The sequence below is a fragment of the Lygodium microphyllum genome, chromosome 21 (genome assembly GCF_053477565.2).
Source record: "Lygodium microphyllum isolate KBCC chromosome 21, Lygodium_microphyllum_v1.1.10, whole genome shotgun sequence".
Taxonomy (NCBI): domain Eukaryota; kingdom Viridiplantae; phylum Streptophyta; class Polypodiopsida; order Schizaeales; family Lygodiaceae; genus Lygodium; species Lygodium microphyllum.
The window spans coordinates 25,244,096-25,258,251 of NC_141155.1; the positions used below are offsets into that span (position 1 = coordinate 25,244,096).

A 14,156-nucleotide genomic window follows, 5' to 3' on the forward strand; every position below is an offset into this window, starting at 1 on the left:
GCATTAATTTAATCATCAAGTTCCTTTTTTAAATTTACCCTTCACAAGGCCCCATCATCCCCCTAAGAAAAGGGGAGGTCCATTGTAAGGATGATGTTGTTGACATCTAGAAATACCATCATGAATACGAGTGTCAAAAGAAAATATTGCTTGAGATTAGGCTTGTCAATAGTTAGTATAGATTAATGAGAGGATTCCAACTTGTTCCCAAGTTTTCTTCACACATATCTTGAAAAGTCTTTGAGATCTTTGTTTTTTAAATTTCAACATGAAATTTGTTATACAAGTCTATAGTTCGATAATTTTAAAATCGCATGAACCTAATAACTTTTTGGCTTCTTGCCATGCGACATGCCTCCAAGCATTAATACTGGATGACAAGGATCTACACAACCTCACCTTCCTAGATGATCACCTTGGCCCAAATATTAAGCACTTTCCATATTGTGAATGCCTCTTAAAAAGGGGGTTCTAGAAACCCAAATGAAACTCAAACACCTTACATGTTACCATCCACATGAGCCTCTTAACAAGCATAAGCCTCTTAACAAGCATGTTACTATCCTCATGAGCACAGGCGCTCTATTTGGACACATGAGCCTCTTAGCAAGCATTGGTTGTCTGAGAGCCTCTTATGGCACATACATTTTAGAAAATAATATATTGTATGGAATTAATGCACCATTCACAAAGCACTATTTTGCAGTAAGTCTCATTTCCTATGTCGTGGCGATCAAATCTTAAGTATACGCCCAATTGTGATGTCAAATATTTGAATTGATCGTTGAAGATAAAGGCTAAGTGAATTCATTCTATTTTTTTAATCTGCAAAAAAAGCAAAATCAAGCACTTCGCATAGTCCATCAAGAAACCCACCATTACACTGCACCGCTGTCCCTATTTCTTTGCTTCAGACACTAATATTCAGAGACATGTAACCCCCTTGGGAAAACACCACATCACTTGAGAGATACCCTCGGTAAAATCTGGGCCAACAGCACACTGTGTGTGCAGAAATGAAGATACTGTCTAAACACCTCTTGCTGCCTCCTTTGGCTTCATCTTCAGTGTTCCCTATGAGCTTTTATCCATAAGCTGAATGGGACTCAATATATTGGACTTATTGGTTTCCACAATGCATCCATTCATGACCATCTCTTCAAGGATAAAATGCGCCTTTTCAAGGTGAAACATTATGTCCAGTTCACACTGCAAGCGGAGAAAAAAAACACGTATATCCTTATGTGAGAAAACCTCTCAAGGAAACCTCTCTCTCTCTCTCTCTGTCTCTCTCATATTCATTAACATAGAGAAGAATTCAATGAACACAGCAGTGCACCAAAGTAATGCCACCTACTTCATGGATCTCTGGACCTCATCACCCAGATTCGCCTTACTCTCTACCCCGCCCCAAACGCCCTGACAACTAGAAATTGACAACACACAACACACCCCCTTCATCTCCTACCTACCCTTCAAAAATCTCCACTTTCACATCTAGCACGAGACAAACCAGTTTATCGCAGGCATTCAGAAGCAGATTAGACCGCTAATCCAGTGTTTTCAGACAGTATTGGATTGGGCAACACTCGATTCACATGCTTCTCAGGACTCTTTTTACTTGGACTCTTAGCACTGACCAACCGTAAAGCAATACATACCCAGGTACTCTTACAACATGGGGCTTGGATAGCATAACATTAATTGTGGAGCTATTGGCCCAAAGTACACTTCAACCTATATTCCTACTGCCATTACTCCCATCTCTAGCTCCACGCTATCCTCATAGCAGCAGCTTAAGCCATTTTCCCTTGCATCTCCTTGCCCCCATTGGTCATTCCAAAAGCTAGGACAATGATGACCATGTAAATCAGGCTAGGTCAACGAGGGATTGATTGTATATAATGTTGGTTTAGATGCAAAGCTCGCATGCATCCACAAAGGGCACACAAAGAAAGAAACAAAGAAGAAAGATATATGAACATCTACTAAAAACCAAATCGGCCCATGACACATCCATGTACAGAGAATATCCTCATGGTGTAGAGTGAGTGTGAAATGTGCAATGTGAAAAATCCTATCCAATGTCCAATGTCCAATGAGTGTGTACCTCATCACCTTGGCAAGCCATCAATGTATACAAGTATGTCCATCTAGGGACATGATGCAGCAAATGCAAATGGGTAGAGTCTCCTCACGACTGGCAAACGCAAAGTACAGGGCTGCAAATCTGATGCTTGGATGATGGGGGCAAACGCCATCTAAAGAAGGACGAGAGAAGATGTCAAGCACAAGAAGTCCGCCCTCAGGATGCTATCACCATGATGACAGGATGGTCAGCAACTGGAGAGGAGCACCAAATGCAAGGGAAAAGAGCTCAAGGAAGTTGTTGCATGTTGTATGGGAAGGAACATCAAGTGAGGAAGAAGCCACTGCCACCATAAACACAGCCCAAGGAAGCTGGAGATTAGTGCCTGGCAACAGGGATGGAGATGATGGAAGAAGAGGAGAGAGGTCTAATGAACAAAAGTGGGTGTGGTGATCAAGAATGAATGGGAGGTGCCGTATATATGGGTACCAACAGTCTGGAGTCTCGCCCACTCAAGTCTCTCGTACGGTGCTCCGACCTTCTCGAAAGGCCCAAGAAAGCCTTTTTGGGACTGGAAACTGAAACCAAAAAAAGGAATGAAGAAGGGAAACTGTACAGAATGATGTGGTTTCTCAACACCCCCTCTCACGACCCAAAAGAAGCGCAAAAGAGGAGTGAGGTGAAGAGAAGAACATCCATCAGTAATCCGAGAACGTCACCTAAAAGGAGACCTGTGAAAATAGTTTGGAGACCAAATGAGCAATAGAACCTGGAACACAACCTCAAGCGAGAAGCCACTAGTTCTGTGACACCATGCTAGAAGGAATATGGTCTAGTCATAAAGTCACTACTGAAAATCCAAGGGTCCCAATCAAAGATAGATCCTTTAGAGACTGGGTAAAAGTAGAAAAAAGGACTGCTCGAAAGAGAGACACTCCTCGAAGGTAAAAGATGGTGGGTGAACAACTTCAACAGTAGTAGGGTCTCTTTTTGAAACTAAAGGAGTAGGAGCCCCCTTTGAAGCAGGAAAAAAAGGAGATGCCCCCATTAAGCGTGAAGGAAAAGGATCCCCTTTGTATCCCCCTCTGAGAGAGATAGGGACTCCAACTCATGGATCACGAACTCCAAGGTATTTGATGATGAAGTACCGCTAATCGTGCTGAAGAAGGTATTTAGGGCTCAGAAGGAGCAAAAGCCAAAGAGTGTGAAACCAGCCTTCCTTCCATGGATGGGTGGTAAATCCCTGATTACAACAGCAGCAAACAATTAATGCAAATCTGAAAATACAAATTTACCTACTGATCTTGACAATGCACACCCAATTGGCCCCAAAATTGGCGCCCCTTTCGGTATTTCTTTAGCTTTATTGAAGAAGAAGTTGATTTACAATGGGCTTCTCCCGATCCCCTTCGCAATCCAAACTCCCCTTGCTGTCCAAAGTGACCAGCAAGTCTTCCATCTATTTTGCCCCTTGATTCGGGCACTTAATTGGCCTTCACCCACTTCATAAATGATGGAAATTCCCCAAATTTAATAGCTGGCTAGTCCTCCACCTCAATTTAGCTTAAATTCACCTTCAGCCTTGAAAAATCCAAGGCTTTGAGCTTCTTTCTGGCACGCTTCCCGAGGCTGCTGCTAAACCCTAATTTCTACTGCAAATTAGAGTTTACAACTAAGAAATCTGAAATCTCTCAGCCTTTGGTGATCTCAATGCTGCAATCTTTGGAGCAAGGCTATGAAATGGCTGGGAGATGAGAGAGAAAGCTATAGAGAGAAAATTCAGAGTTTCTTCGCAAAGAACTGAAGAAAATCTATCGTTTACTACTGTGCCATGTCTCAACAACTTGAAGATGCAAAGAACTGAAGAAAATCTATTATTTACTACTACTGCCCTGTCTCACACCTGCTATTGATTGGTCTTCTCCAACCCCTAGCTGCCTCAGAAGATCCTCCAATGGCTGCAAATCAAACCATCAACATCTCCTCCCTCTCTCTTGCAAGCTAAATACACTAAAAAATGCCTCTCCGGCCTCTAAAGACGGTTTTCAGTCTTGCATGGGCATTTTTTAACAAGTGGCAACCTTCACAAATGGTTTTTTTAACATTATCCATAATTAAATATTAATTTTCAGTCTTTAAATACTGAAAATTAATCTAATAATTATTTCGATGCCCTAAAAAATAATTTGACTAGCCAATAATTAAATTGCCTAGGCAACTTCCATTTCCGAGTGTCTCTACGTCATCTTTGACCATCAGATTGGCGTTAGGTACCATTAAACGCCACTTCTCTAATGTCACCAACTGACACTTATGGCCAAATGAATGACCTAGGCCAACAACTAGCACCAAACACCATCAAGTACATGTGCGGCATAACTTATAGCAACTTTTGCCTTTTACATCCCGTGAATTCCTCGAGTCCCGGGCTCGTAAATTTACTTTAATCCCAATTACACCTCACATGTGCAACATTTACTTAATCATGTGATTAAAAATTAATCCACATATTAAGTGAGGTTTCAAAAATACATGTCCTCATGATAGAGTGCCCAAAGGTGTCTTCTCAAACCTGAGTAGAAGAGGATAGGGTAAAAGGAGTTCCTTACCAGTTTCATCGTGTCATTGAGAGACTTTCTTCTCCCTCCGTCCCCACCTACCCTTTTCTAGGTTGGTACTACGGTATCATAGCGTCTCCACGAATAGATTGCTTTTCTACTGGATGCTCCTATTGCAGCAAGAACAGTCACACTCTCGAAGATTGTCGACATCGACCTTTGCTCCCCACCCCACTAGAGTATATGTCTTTTCCTAGGCACTCCTTGTGCTATCTCTCCTTTCTAGGCCATAGAGATTGTTTTGCATTGGCTCTCAGCCTACTGTGCTCAAGGCAATAAGCCACATCCGACGCATACTAAGTCCTTATGAGCAGATGGAGACTTTAAGACCTCACGAGGTGATAAGTCCTCCTGGAGGCCACCACCCTACGTGGAGGTTTCCCCCATCTATTTTCAGGTCCAATGGCTACCATAGCCCACATCTCCTCCACAGTCCACTCCATTGAGAGCTCAGGACTGTTCCCCACCCTTGGCTCACCTAGAGAATCAGATGTTAATGCCAAACCTGCAACCTATCTTTGCCTTCTTTGATGTAGAGGATCTTCGCGGCTCAGTGAGCGCCTCTGGCTCTAATAACATATCACGAAATGACCAAGCAACTAGAGAGGCAATAAGGTTTGTAGGAAGAAACATAGTGTGTATGGCAAACACTGAGAAGAGAAGAGAAGAGAAACTCACATGAACAAGATGAAATAATGAAGTGAATCTGATACAAGGGTGCCATAGCACGAAGGATTGCCCTAATCACATACATCATTGTTATACCTATCTCAATCCACAAAATTCTCATAGCTTAAGACTTGCTTGACCCTGTCTGCATGTTTACCAGGCTGCCTGGAGGTAAATACCTTGGGCACAACCTCTCAAAGTACTAGGAATCCATGAGCATGATTAAGGAATCACAAATACATTCCAGAAGAAATTAGAAATATATTGCATCTCTCTGACACAGTTAGCGAGCTTGCATATATCCAAGCCTTTGCCTCAGCTCTTGCCTTGCACGCAAATATATGGAGACAATGTCATTGATTCCAGTCACAAGCCCAACTTCCAAATAATGGCTACCTTCTTTATTCCTTTCTACAATATCACCACCCTCAGGCTTCTTCACATTGACCAACACCCATCGTTTTCATAATTGAATCTCCATAAAACGGCTTAAACATGGTCTCCTTTAGCACCCCGTCTCAGTCAACGATGCCATCTTAGCATAGAGATAGGGAACGCTCGTTCCAGCACTTAGGAGTGGATTAACACATTTCAAGAGGTCTGAGCCCAAGAAATGTTGGTGGAATGTTCCAGCCCGTTCCCTGCCCCATTTCTGCCCCGTTCCCTAGGTCTTCCATGTTTGGAATGGCTATTCCAACAATACATTTTTGTAAAGGGTAAAAACACCCTGTTTGTTGCGTGTCTCCCGCCTATCATTTGTGTGCATTGTGTCCCGCCTGTCGTCTGCCCCTATCGCCCGCAATCTCCCTGTCGGACTATCTGCCCTCAAAATGCTGCAAGTCAACCATCACGTGTAGGCTGCCCACCTCTCTCTCTCTCTCTCTCTCTCTCTCTCTCTCTCTCTCTCTCTCTCGTGTGCACTTCAAATCAGTCTTTGCCCCAAATTTAGGGGTGATTCAACAAGGATTCGCCCCAAAGTATCTATGATTCAAGCTACAATCTCTCCCAAATTTGGGGCATTTGGATTAGTTGTTGGTAGTTGCCCCAAAATTTGGGGCTTTCTCAACAAGGATTGGGGCCCCAATTTGGCTGCAATGTCCCCAAATTTGGGGCATTGGGATCCCGGGATCTGAAAGAGTCCCCCACATTTGGGGCATTTTGAATCAATCATTGCCCCAAATTTGGGAGCTGAAAATGCCCCAAATTTTGGGGCATTTTCAACAAGGGAGTGCAGGCTGGAATGCCCCAAATTTGGGGCCTTTTCAGTAAAAGGAATGCATGCTGAAGTAGCACCAAAGTTTGGGCATTTTTAGCAAACATTTAACACATGCATGTTGAAATTTTGGCTGCAAATTTCTGCAACTTCATTGAACTTTACTGATTATTTGTCACTTTTATATAGATGGCAGCATTGACATCTATGGGATCTTCATCATCCTCAGCACGTACTTTGTCAACAACTAGACAAAGTCAAAGCACTACTTGGTCATGGTGGGATGAGGTAGATGCAGGGGTGCCATTGAGAGGTGGAGGGGCTTGCCCTTGGAAATGCAAACTTTGCTCTTATGCTCGCACTAGTGGGGCTGATAAAGTGAGAGCCCATCTTCTACATGAGGAGGGAAAAGAGGTGCGTTTTTGCACCAATGTATCAATTGAGAAAAGGTAGGATTTACTTGACCACATAGCCACATGCCAGGAGGACACCAAACATAGCAGTGGATCCAATAGCATGGACTCCAAGGCCAGCAAGGCATGGTGCTTCATGCAAAAGACCACCAAGATTAGTGGTTACGCATCCTTCTCATAGGCCATCAATGGCAGCAGGTCATGATGTTAGACAAAGTTCATTGCACACTTCATGGAACCAAAGAAAAAAGAGGAAACAGATGCAACAGTGACATGCTTTTTCTACCATGACCATATTGCATTCAAATCAGTCAGGTCACCTTATTTTTTAAATATGGTGACAAAGATTGCAGAGTATGGACCCACATATAAGCCCCCTTCATCAAAAACTATCAAGACTACATTGCTTCAAAAGGAGAAAGCAGCCATAGATATTGCAACAGCAAATATTCGCAATCAATGGGCAAGAAATGGAGTGACATTAATAGCAGATGAATGGAGTGACACACGCCATAGGTCTATACATGGTTTTGTTGCATATTCTCGTGGGGATGTATACTTCATTGGTAGTCATGATGCTTCAGAGACTGGAAAGAGTACAGACATATTGGCATCTGAGTGGTGCAAGGCAATGCAGGTTGTTATGGCAGAAAATGTAGTGTAATTTGTGGCAAATGGTGAACCTACAAACAGGACAGTAGGAAACACTTTAATGGCGATGTATCCACATATCACCTTTAGTCCATGCATGGCACATTGCTTGAATAACTTGTTGAACAATATTGGAGACTTGTCATGGATTGCATCTCTTGTTCCAAAAGACAACAAGATTGTCACATTTATATGTAATAATCAGTACTCGCATGCTGAGTTTCGCAAGAGAAGTGACAAAGAACTTCTCAAATACTCAAATACACAATTTGCATATAACTTTCTTATGCTTGGTCGATTCAACTATTGCAAAGATTCAATTAGAGGGAGCTATTTGCTAGTGATGAGTATGAAATTTGGACTAGGGTTGCCACTGCTACTACTATGTTATGTAATGTATATGTCTCTGATAGAGATTTTTGGAATGAGGTGAATCGCACCAACCAAATGGTTGATCCTATCATGCATATGTTGAGGCTTGCAGATGGCATGGATTCGTGCATTGGGAAGATCTATGAAGGTATGGATCACATGATTGAGAAGTTGAAGAGTTTGGAACCAAATGATGACAGGTATGAGCATATCAAGGAGTTATGCATTAGCAGATGGAATGAGTATGACTCTCCTATGCATGCTGCAGCATATGTGCTTGATCCTAAGTTTTAAGGGAAGATGCAGAAAAGAGACCTTGAGGTGGTCAAGGCTTGGAACACATTACTTGCAAGGCTTTATCCTAGCCATGAAATGCAATGTAAAATTAAAAATCAGCTCTCTGTGTATCGGCAAACATTAGGGATGTTTGGTACAGAGGATGTACTAGAGGATAGGACAAATATTGGGGTTGCTTTATGGTGGGAGGACTATGGGGCAATGCAGAGTTTGGCTATTCGTATTCTTAGCCAAACAATTAGCTCTTCTTGTTTAAAGCAACTATGGAGCTCATTCAATCATATTCACCCAAAGAAGAGAAATCGCCTTGGTACAATGAAGACGAATGACCTAGTCATTGTGAGCTCCAATCTTCACTTGCTAGCTTGTACATCAATTGCAAAGGTTGATTCTTTTATACATTGGGAAAAAGATGATGACGACGATGGTGATGGTGATGGTGATGGTGATGGTGATGGTGATGGTGATGGTGATGGTGATGGCCAAGATGTTATTCAGCAGGATGAGCATTCAGGGACGGTGGAGCCATCTTCCATGAATGAGAGCACTTAGCAACTAGCCTCTTGGAACATTAGAGTATTGACTTGGACTTGTAGCTTGATCTTTAAACTTTAAAGTTTAGTGCATATTTTGTGTCTTTGCAATGCACACTTGTTGGACTTATGCAACATTGTCGATTACAATGCGACAATCCATTGCTAATTACAATGTTTTGAATCTTTATTATTGTTGAAACTTGATTATTATGTCTCTAATTTCACAAATGATGGTTGATATCAAAAAAGGATATTAATAGATCAATTTATAATTATGTGTACATGCCATATGGCTGGTCAATGATTTTGTGATCAATTTACTAAAGTCATTTCTGTGTTTCAATTCTTCATATCTCTAGATTCTAAGTGTTGATTCTCTCTCTCTCTCTCTCTCTCTCTCTCTCTCTCTCTCTCTCTCTCTCTCTCTACATACATACATACATACATACATACATACATACTATATATATATATATATATATATATATATATATATATATATATATATATATGTTACAACTGTATTGCACTGCCATAGGCTCCTTAATTTTTGTAGGCTTAATGCTTTTTGCCGGTTGGTTCCACTACCACAAAGCGGCTCCCAAATTATCATGGTTTCAAGATGTAGAATCGATGCTAAATCATCATTTAGCAGGCTTGTTAGGGCTAGGTTCCTTAGGTTGGGCGGGACATATATATGTATGTATGTATGTATGTATGTATGTATGTATGTATGTATGTATGTATGCTGATGACCAGTTTAAGAATTAGATGAGGATAGCAGCAGCAAATCTCTTTGCTGAATTAGCAAAGGATCCTCAGTTTACCCAATTTTTGAATGCTCTGAAGGAGAACAACAAGGGCAAGAACAAAAAGATATCTTCTACACCTTCGGGACAACAAAGTGCACCGAAGATAATGCCAAAGCCTTCATTTGAAGCTCCCAAAGATGCAAATGAAACAAAACAATTGGTACCTATGGGGCAAGGAATGCAAATGCAAGGCCATCATGAAAGTGCCAATCTTGTAACAAGCGGGATACACACCGACTAGGGTTTAGACACCCAGTCACACTAAACGAGGTTGTAAGAGCCCCAGATTAGGACAAGCACTTATTATCAAGATCATACTCTTCACCTTCATCTCCAGCTTCCATGGCTTCCTCCTCTCTTCTCTCCTCTTTTCTCTTTCTCTCTCCTCTTCTAGTCTTCTCCCTTCTTCTTGATCTCTTTCTCTCTCTTCAGCTCTTCTACTCTCTCCTCTCAGCTTCTTTCATAACAAGTGGTATCAGAGCTTCAGTCTTTAGTCCTTTTCTCCTTTCTCCTTTCTTCCTTCTCAAATCCCAAAAACCCTAGTTACTTAGCTTACAGGTACAGGTACAGCAAAAAGGATTGCAGTTAACTTCATCTTTTTGGAGCAAGTAGGAGCTATGGCTGGAGACTCAAACATATCTGGAGGTAAAATGGTTAAAATAGTAAGTTGTCACTTCTTTTCATGCAAATTTTAAGGGTTTCAGGCCAAGTTTGGAGTTTCAGGAGCTGGAAGGGTAAAAATCCTAGTTACTTTTTGCCTCAGCCCCCCTTCTCTCTCCTTCCTGCAAGCTACCATGGCTGCCAACCAACACAAACCTTCCCAACTTGCTCCAGCCATCTCCAAACCATCAACCTTTGAATCTGATCCCCACCATCTCTAGCTCCAGTTTGAACCCGTGGGTGGCTAGGGAATCCCTGCCAAAGGCAGCAGGCAACAACCTGCAATTTGCAGTGCAAATTGCCATGCTGCCCCTAGCTTCCTTCTGCCTCCTGCTCCTGCTTTTGGCCTTCCCCTTGGCACTCTTGGCCTCCTTGGGTAAGGGCTGAACTCCCTCAGCAAGATTTGACCTCTCCCCTTCCCCCGACATTGATACTCTGCTTGAACCTCCTGCTGAACACCCTGTGGGCAACCATTACTGATCAGTCCAAGCTCTTGATCCAACCCATAACCCTAGAGCTCAACCATCAAGAGATATCTCAATCCCTCTTGACCTCTCCTACTCCGAATGAAGACATGAAGTTCAACATGCATGGGAGCTTTGTGACAGCCATGAAAGCTTCACTTGAAGCTTCCCATCTTTGAAGCTCAAGCTCGGGAACAAGAACAGGAGTCTTCCTCATCAGTAAGAGCATTCGAATGCTGAAGTATTCTTCCACGGATGCCCCAACCAACAGGACTTGATCGATGATTCATGCTTCAACCGTCCTCCCAAGTATTAAAGAGGTATGCCAATCTGATCTTAATCTCTCAATTTAGCCAGTTGCTGAGCTTAATCCATTGTTGGAGAGATCCAAGATTGCTTAGGTTTAATAGTTCAATCCTCTTCGTGTACATGCAACATACCTCTTCCTGAAATTTATTGTAATGGCTGACATTAACCCCCATTTGGTCTTCTGATCTTGGATGAGCCCAAAATGAATAATAGCCATTGTAAATTGGGTAAGTAGTAGCCAGTGAGTCACTGGACTGCCAAGGTAACCCCTACCCCCAACCTTTGTCATTCCTTGCATCTCATGAAAAGGCCCAATGTCTCCTTTCCAATTCATCTCATGCTGATTGCTTAATAAAAATGTATGCCATGTATACTCCGGCTGAGGAAAAAGGCCGATGCCAGCGAGGTGGTAAGACAAAAGAGAGGTGACCCTCCCTTACCACTTAAGATAGCATGGTTATAATGGACAGCATGGGCTTAATACACCACATGAAATGTATAGACAGCAAGGCATGTACGGCCACCACGGGATGTATGGACAGCAAGGATTTCATGGACAGCATGGCCGAATGATCTACGTGACAAGGTCATCCTAACAAAGTACAATGGGCAATCCCCCTCACCATCTGACTTGGAGGAATGGACGTCCAAGTTGGAGTCCTACTTGAACATCTACCCCCGCACTGACGATCAAAAAATACTTTTTGCTTCTCTCCACTTGGAAGGATTTACCCACACGTGGTGGCGCTATATCAATCGAGAGAATCAGCAGTTCATTGACTGGGAATATTTTAAAATGCATATGGTCAAAGTTTTTGTGTCCCCTGTGAAAAAAGAGCGGTTGGCAAGACGATGGTACACTCTTGATCAACGTAACCTCACTGTACGTGAATAACAAATCAGTTCATGAACTTGACCATGTATGTGGAGAGCATTAGCGATGATGCTTAATTGCACAAGTATGTCTATGGGTTGGAACCGAGCCTATTAGCAGATGTCATGTCCCAAAAACCTACCACACTGTTTGATGCAATTGAACTAGCTGAGAGATATGCAAGAAAGTACCGTAAGAATGAATATTTTCAGCAAGGTATTGGACAGCCCCGCACTCCTTCACGATCAACCCCATACGGAGGTGGTTTTCGAGGCACTTCTATGCCCAATAACAACCCCAAGATACCCACTTACCCACCTTCCATGCTGAAAGAAAAATGGGCACTTTTGGGACAGCATTGAGCTCTAATGCTGAGAATAAGTATGCTGAAAATAAACAGTCCACAGCATCACCTTCCCATGGATCCAGTAGCCAACAGTTCATCTCCCTAGATGTTGTGAAGGAACGAAAGGAAAAGGGCCTATGCTTTAAGTGTGGAGATAAGTACACTTCTGATCATGCCTCCAAATGCTCGTACAAGATAGCTAAGGTCAAAGTTAATAGCATGTATGTCATGGAAGATTGGCACACTGAGGAGGATGACCTGCCCATTGACCAGGCTGAGTCTACGGAGAGTGTTGGTCATGAGCAATTCTATGACCCCGAGGATAGGTTTCCCTTTGACCCGGGCGGAGCTCCATCACAAATACTTAATTTAACATCCCACCCACCTTTCGCTTCCCTTTGCTCGATCTCCTTGGACGTGTTCTTGCAACCCCAGCACCCTTCGCATTCAAGGCAGTATCAATGGAAAGCATGTTTTTATCCTTATGGATAGTGGAAGCACTCACAGTTTTGTCAATAAATCAGCTATTGATCGGTTGAAATGCACCTCTATGGCATTACACCACCCCTTGAAGATCCAAGTAGCAAATGGAGAAGAAGAAATCAGCACACATGTATGTTATGCAATTCCCTTATGCTTAGCTGAAAATTATGTGGCACTGGTTGATCTAATTGCCCTAGATATGGGCCCCATTGACATTTTCTTGGGCTGTGATTGGCTGAAACAATTGGGGAAGATTGCTATGGACTTCTCTCAGCTTTACATGGAGTTAATGATGCATGGACAACCTATCCACCTAGAGGGAGTTCAAGATCATGCTAATTTTCAGCTCATTACAGCAAAGCAACTCAAACGGGAGTTTAAGAAATCCTCACAAATCTTTGTTTTGCAATTAAATAAGGACAATTCTGATCGGCCCTCTGCAGTATCTAATGATTCAGCCTTATAGGCCTTACTTGAGGAATACAATGACCTATTTCAAATGCCTACATCCCTTCCCCCCAAGAGACAAGTGGACCACCCACTTGACCTAGAGCCCCATTCCAAGGCAGTGAATAAACCCCCTTACAAACTCTCTAAGTGTGAGCGTGAAGAGGTTGCAAAGCAAATCGAGTTGTTAGAGATGGGTTTCATTGAACCGAGTCATTGAAGAGCTCTGATATTGGAGAGATACTTGTTGCAGCCTCACGTAACAATGCAGATGTTATGCAACAACACATAATATGCACATCACTAAAAAGGAGGTAATTGATGCCTTACTTTCAACTCATGATGGGCTGTCTCAAACATGGATAGTGGACAGCGGTGCCTCTTTTCATATTACTCCCTCTTTGGAGTCATTTTTTGAATACAATGCAAGTTGCCTAGGCAAGGTTTACTTGAGCAACAATTATGCATGTAAAATCGAGGGTATAGGTACCATTCACTTGGCCCTTGAAAATGGTCAAGAGCTGATTTTGCAACATGTCAGATATGTACCCTAGCAAACCTATTGCAACTCGTTCAGACATTGCTCATGCAGTGGGAGTTGTTAGTAGATTCATGTCTAACCCTGGCAGACCATGCAGAGTCAAAGCGGAAGCAGATAGAGAAAGAGAGCTAAGAGTTGAGAGCAAGCACAGTGATTGAGGAGTTCAATGACTCTGAATTGAACAGTGTTTGACAGTGATAGAGTAAGAGTTAGTCGTCGGATAGATGTATACCAGTGTGGTACACACAAAGAATAAAAGAATGTATTTATACTTAGGGTACAGTACACTTACACCCATTAGGGTAGGTTCACATGTGTGAAGTAATATATACACAGGAGAAAGTGTAAAGGGCTTTTACACC

General features: G+C 42.5%; 1 protein-coding gene across 1 annotated transcript in view; it reads right to left on the reverse strand.

Annotated features, from left to right (window-relative positions):
- Window positions 1-646: 646 nt before the first annotated feature.
- The window catches only part of LOC148017826 (SNARE-like superfamily protein), a 50,668-nt gene continuing 37,158 nt past the window's right edge, over window positions 647-14,156 (reverse strand). The window contains exon 4 of the mRNA XM_087661478.1: window positions 647-1,209. Within this exon, the coding sequence (XP_087517604.1) occupies window positions 1,075-1,209 (135 nt within the window). The 3' untranslated portion in view covers window positions 647-1,074. The remainder of the gene's footprint in view (window positions 1,210-14,156) is intronic.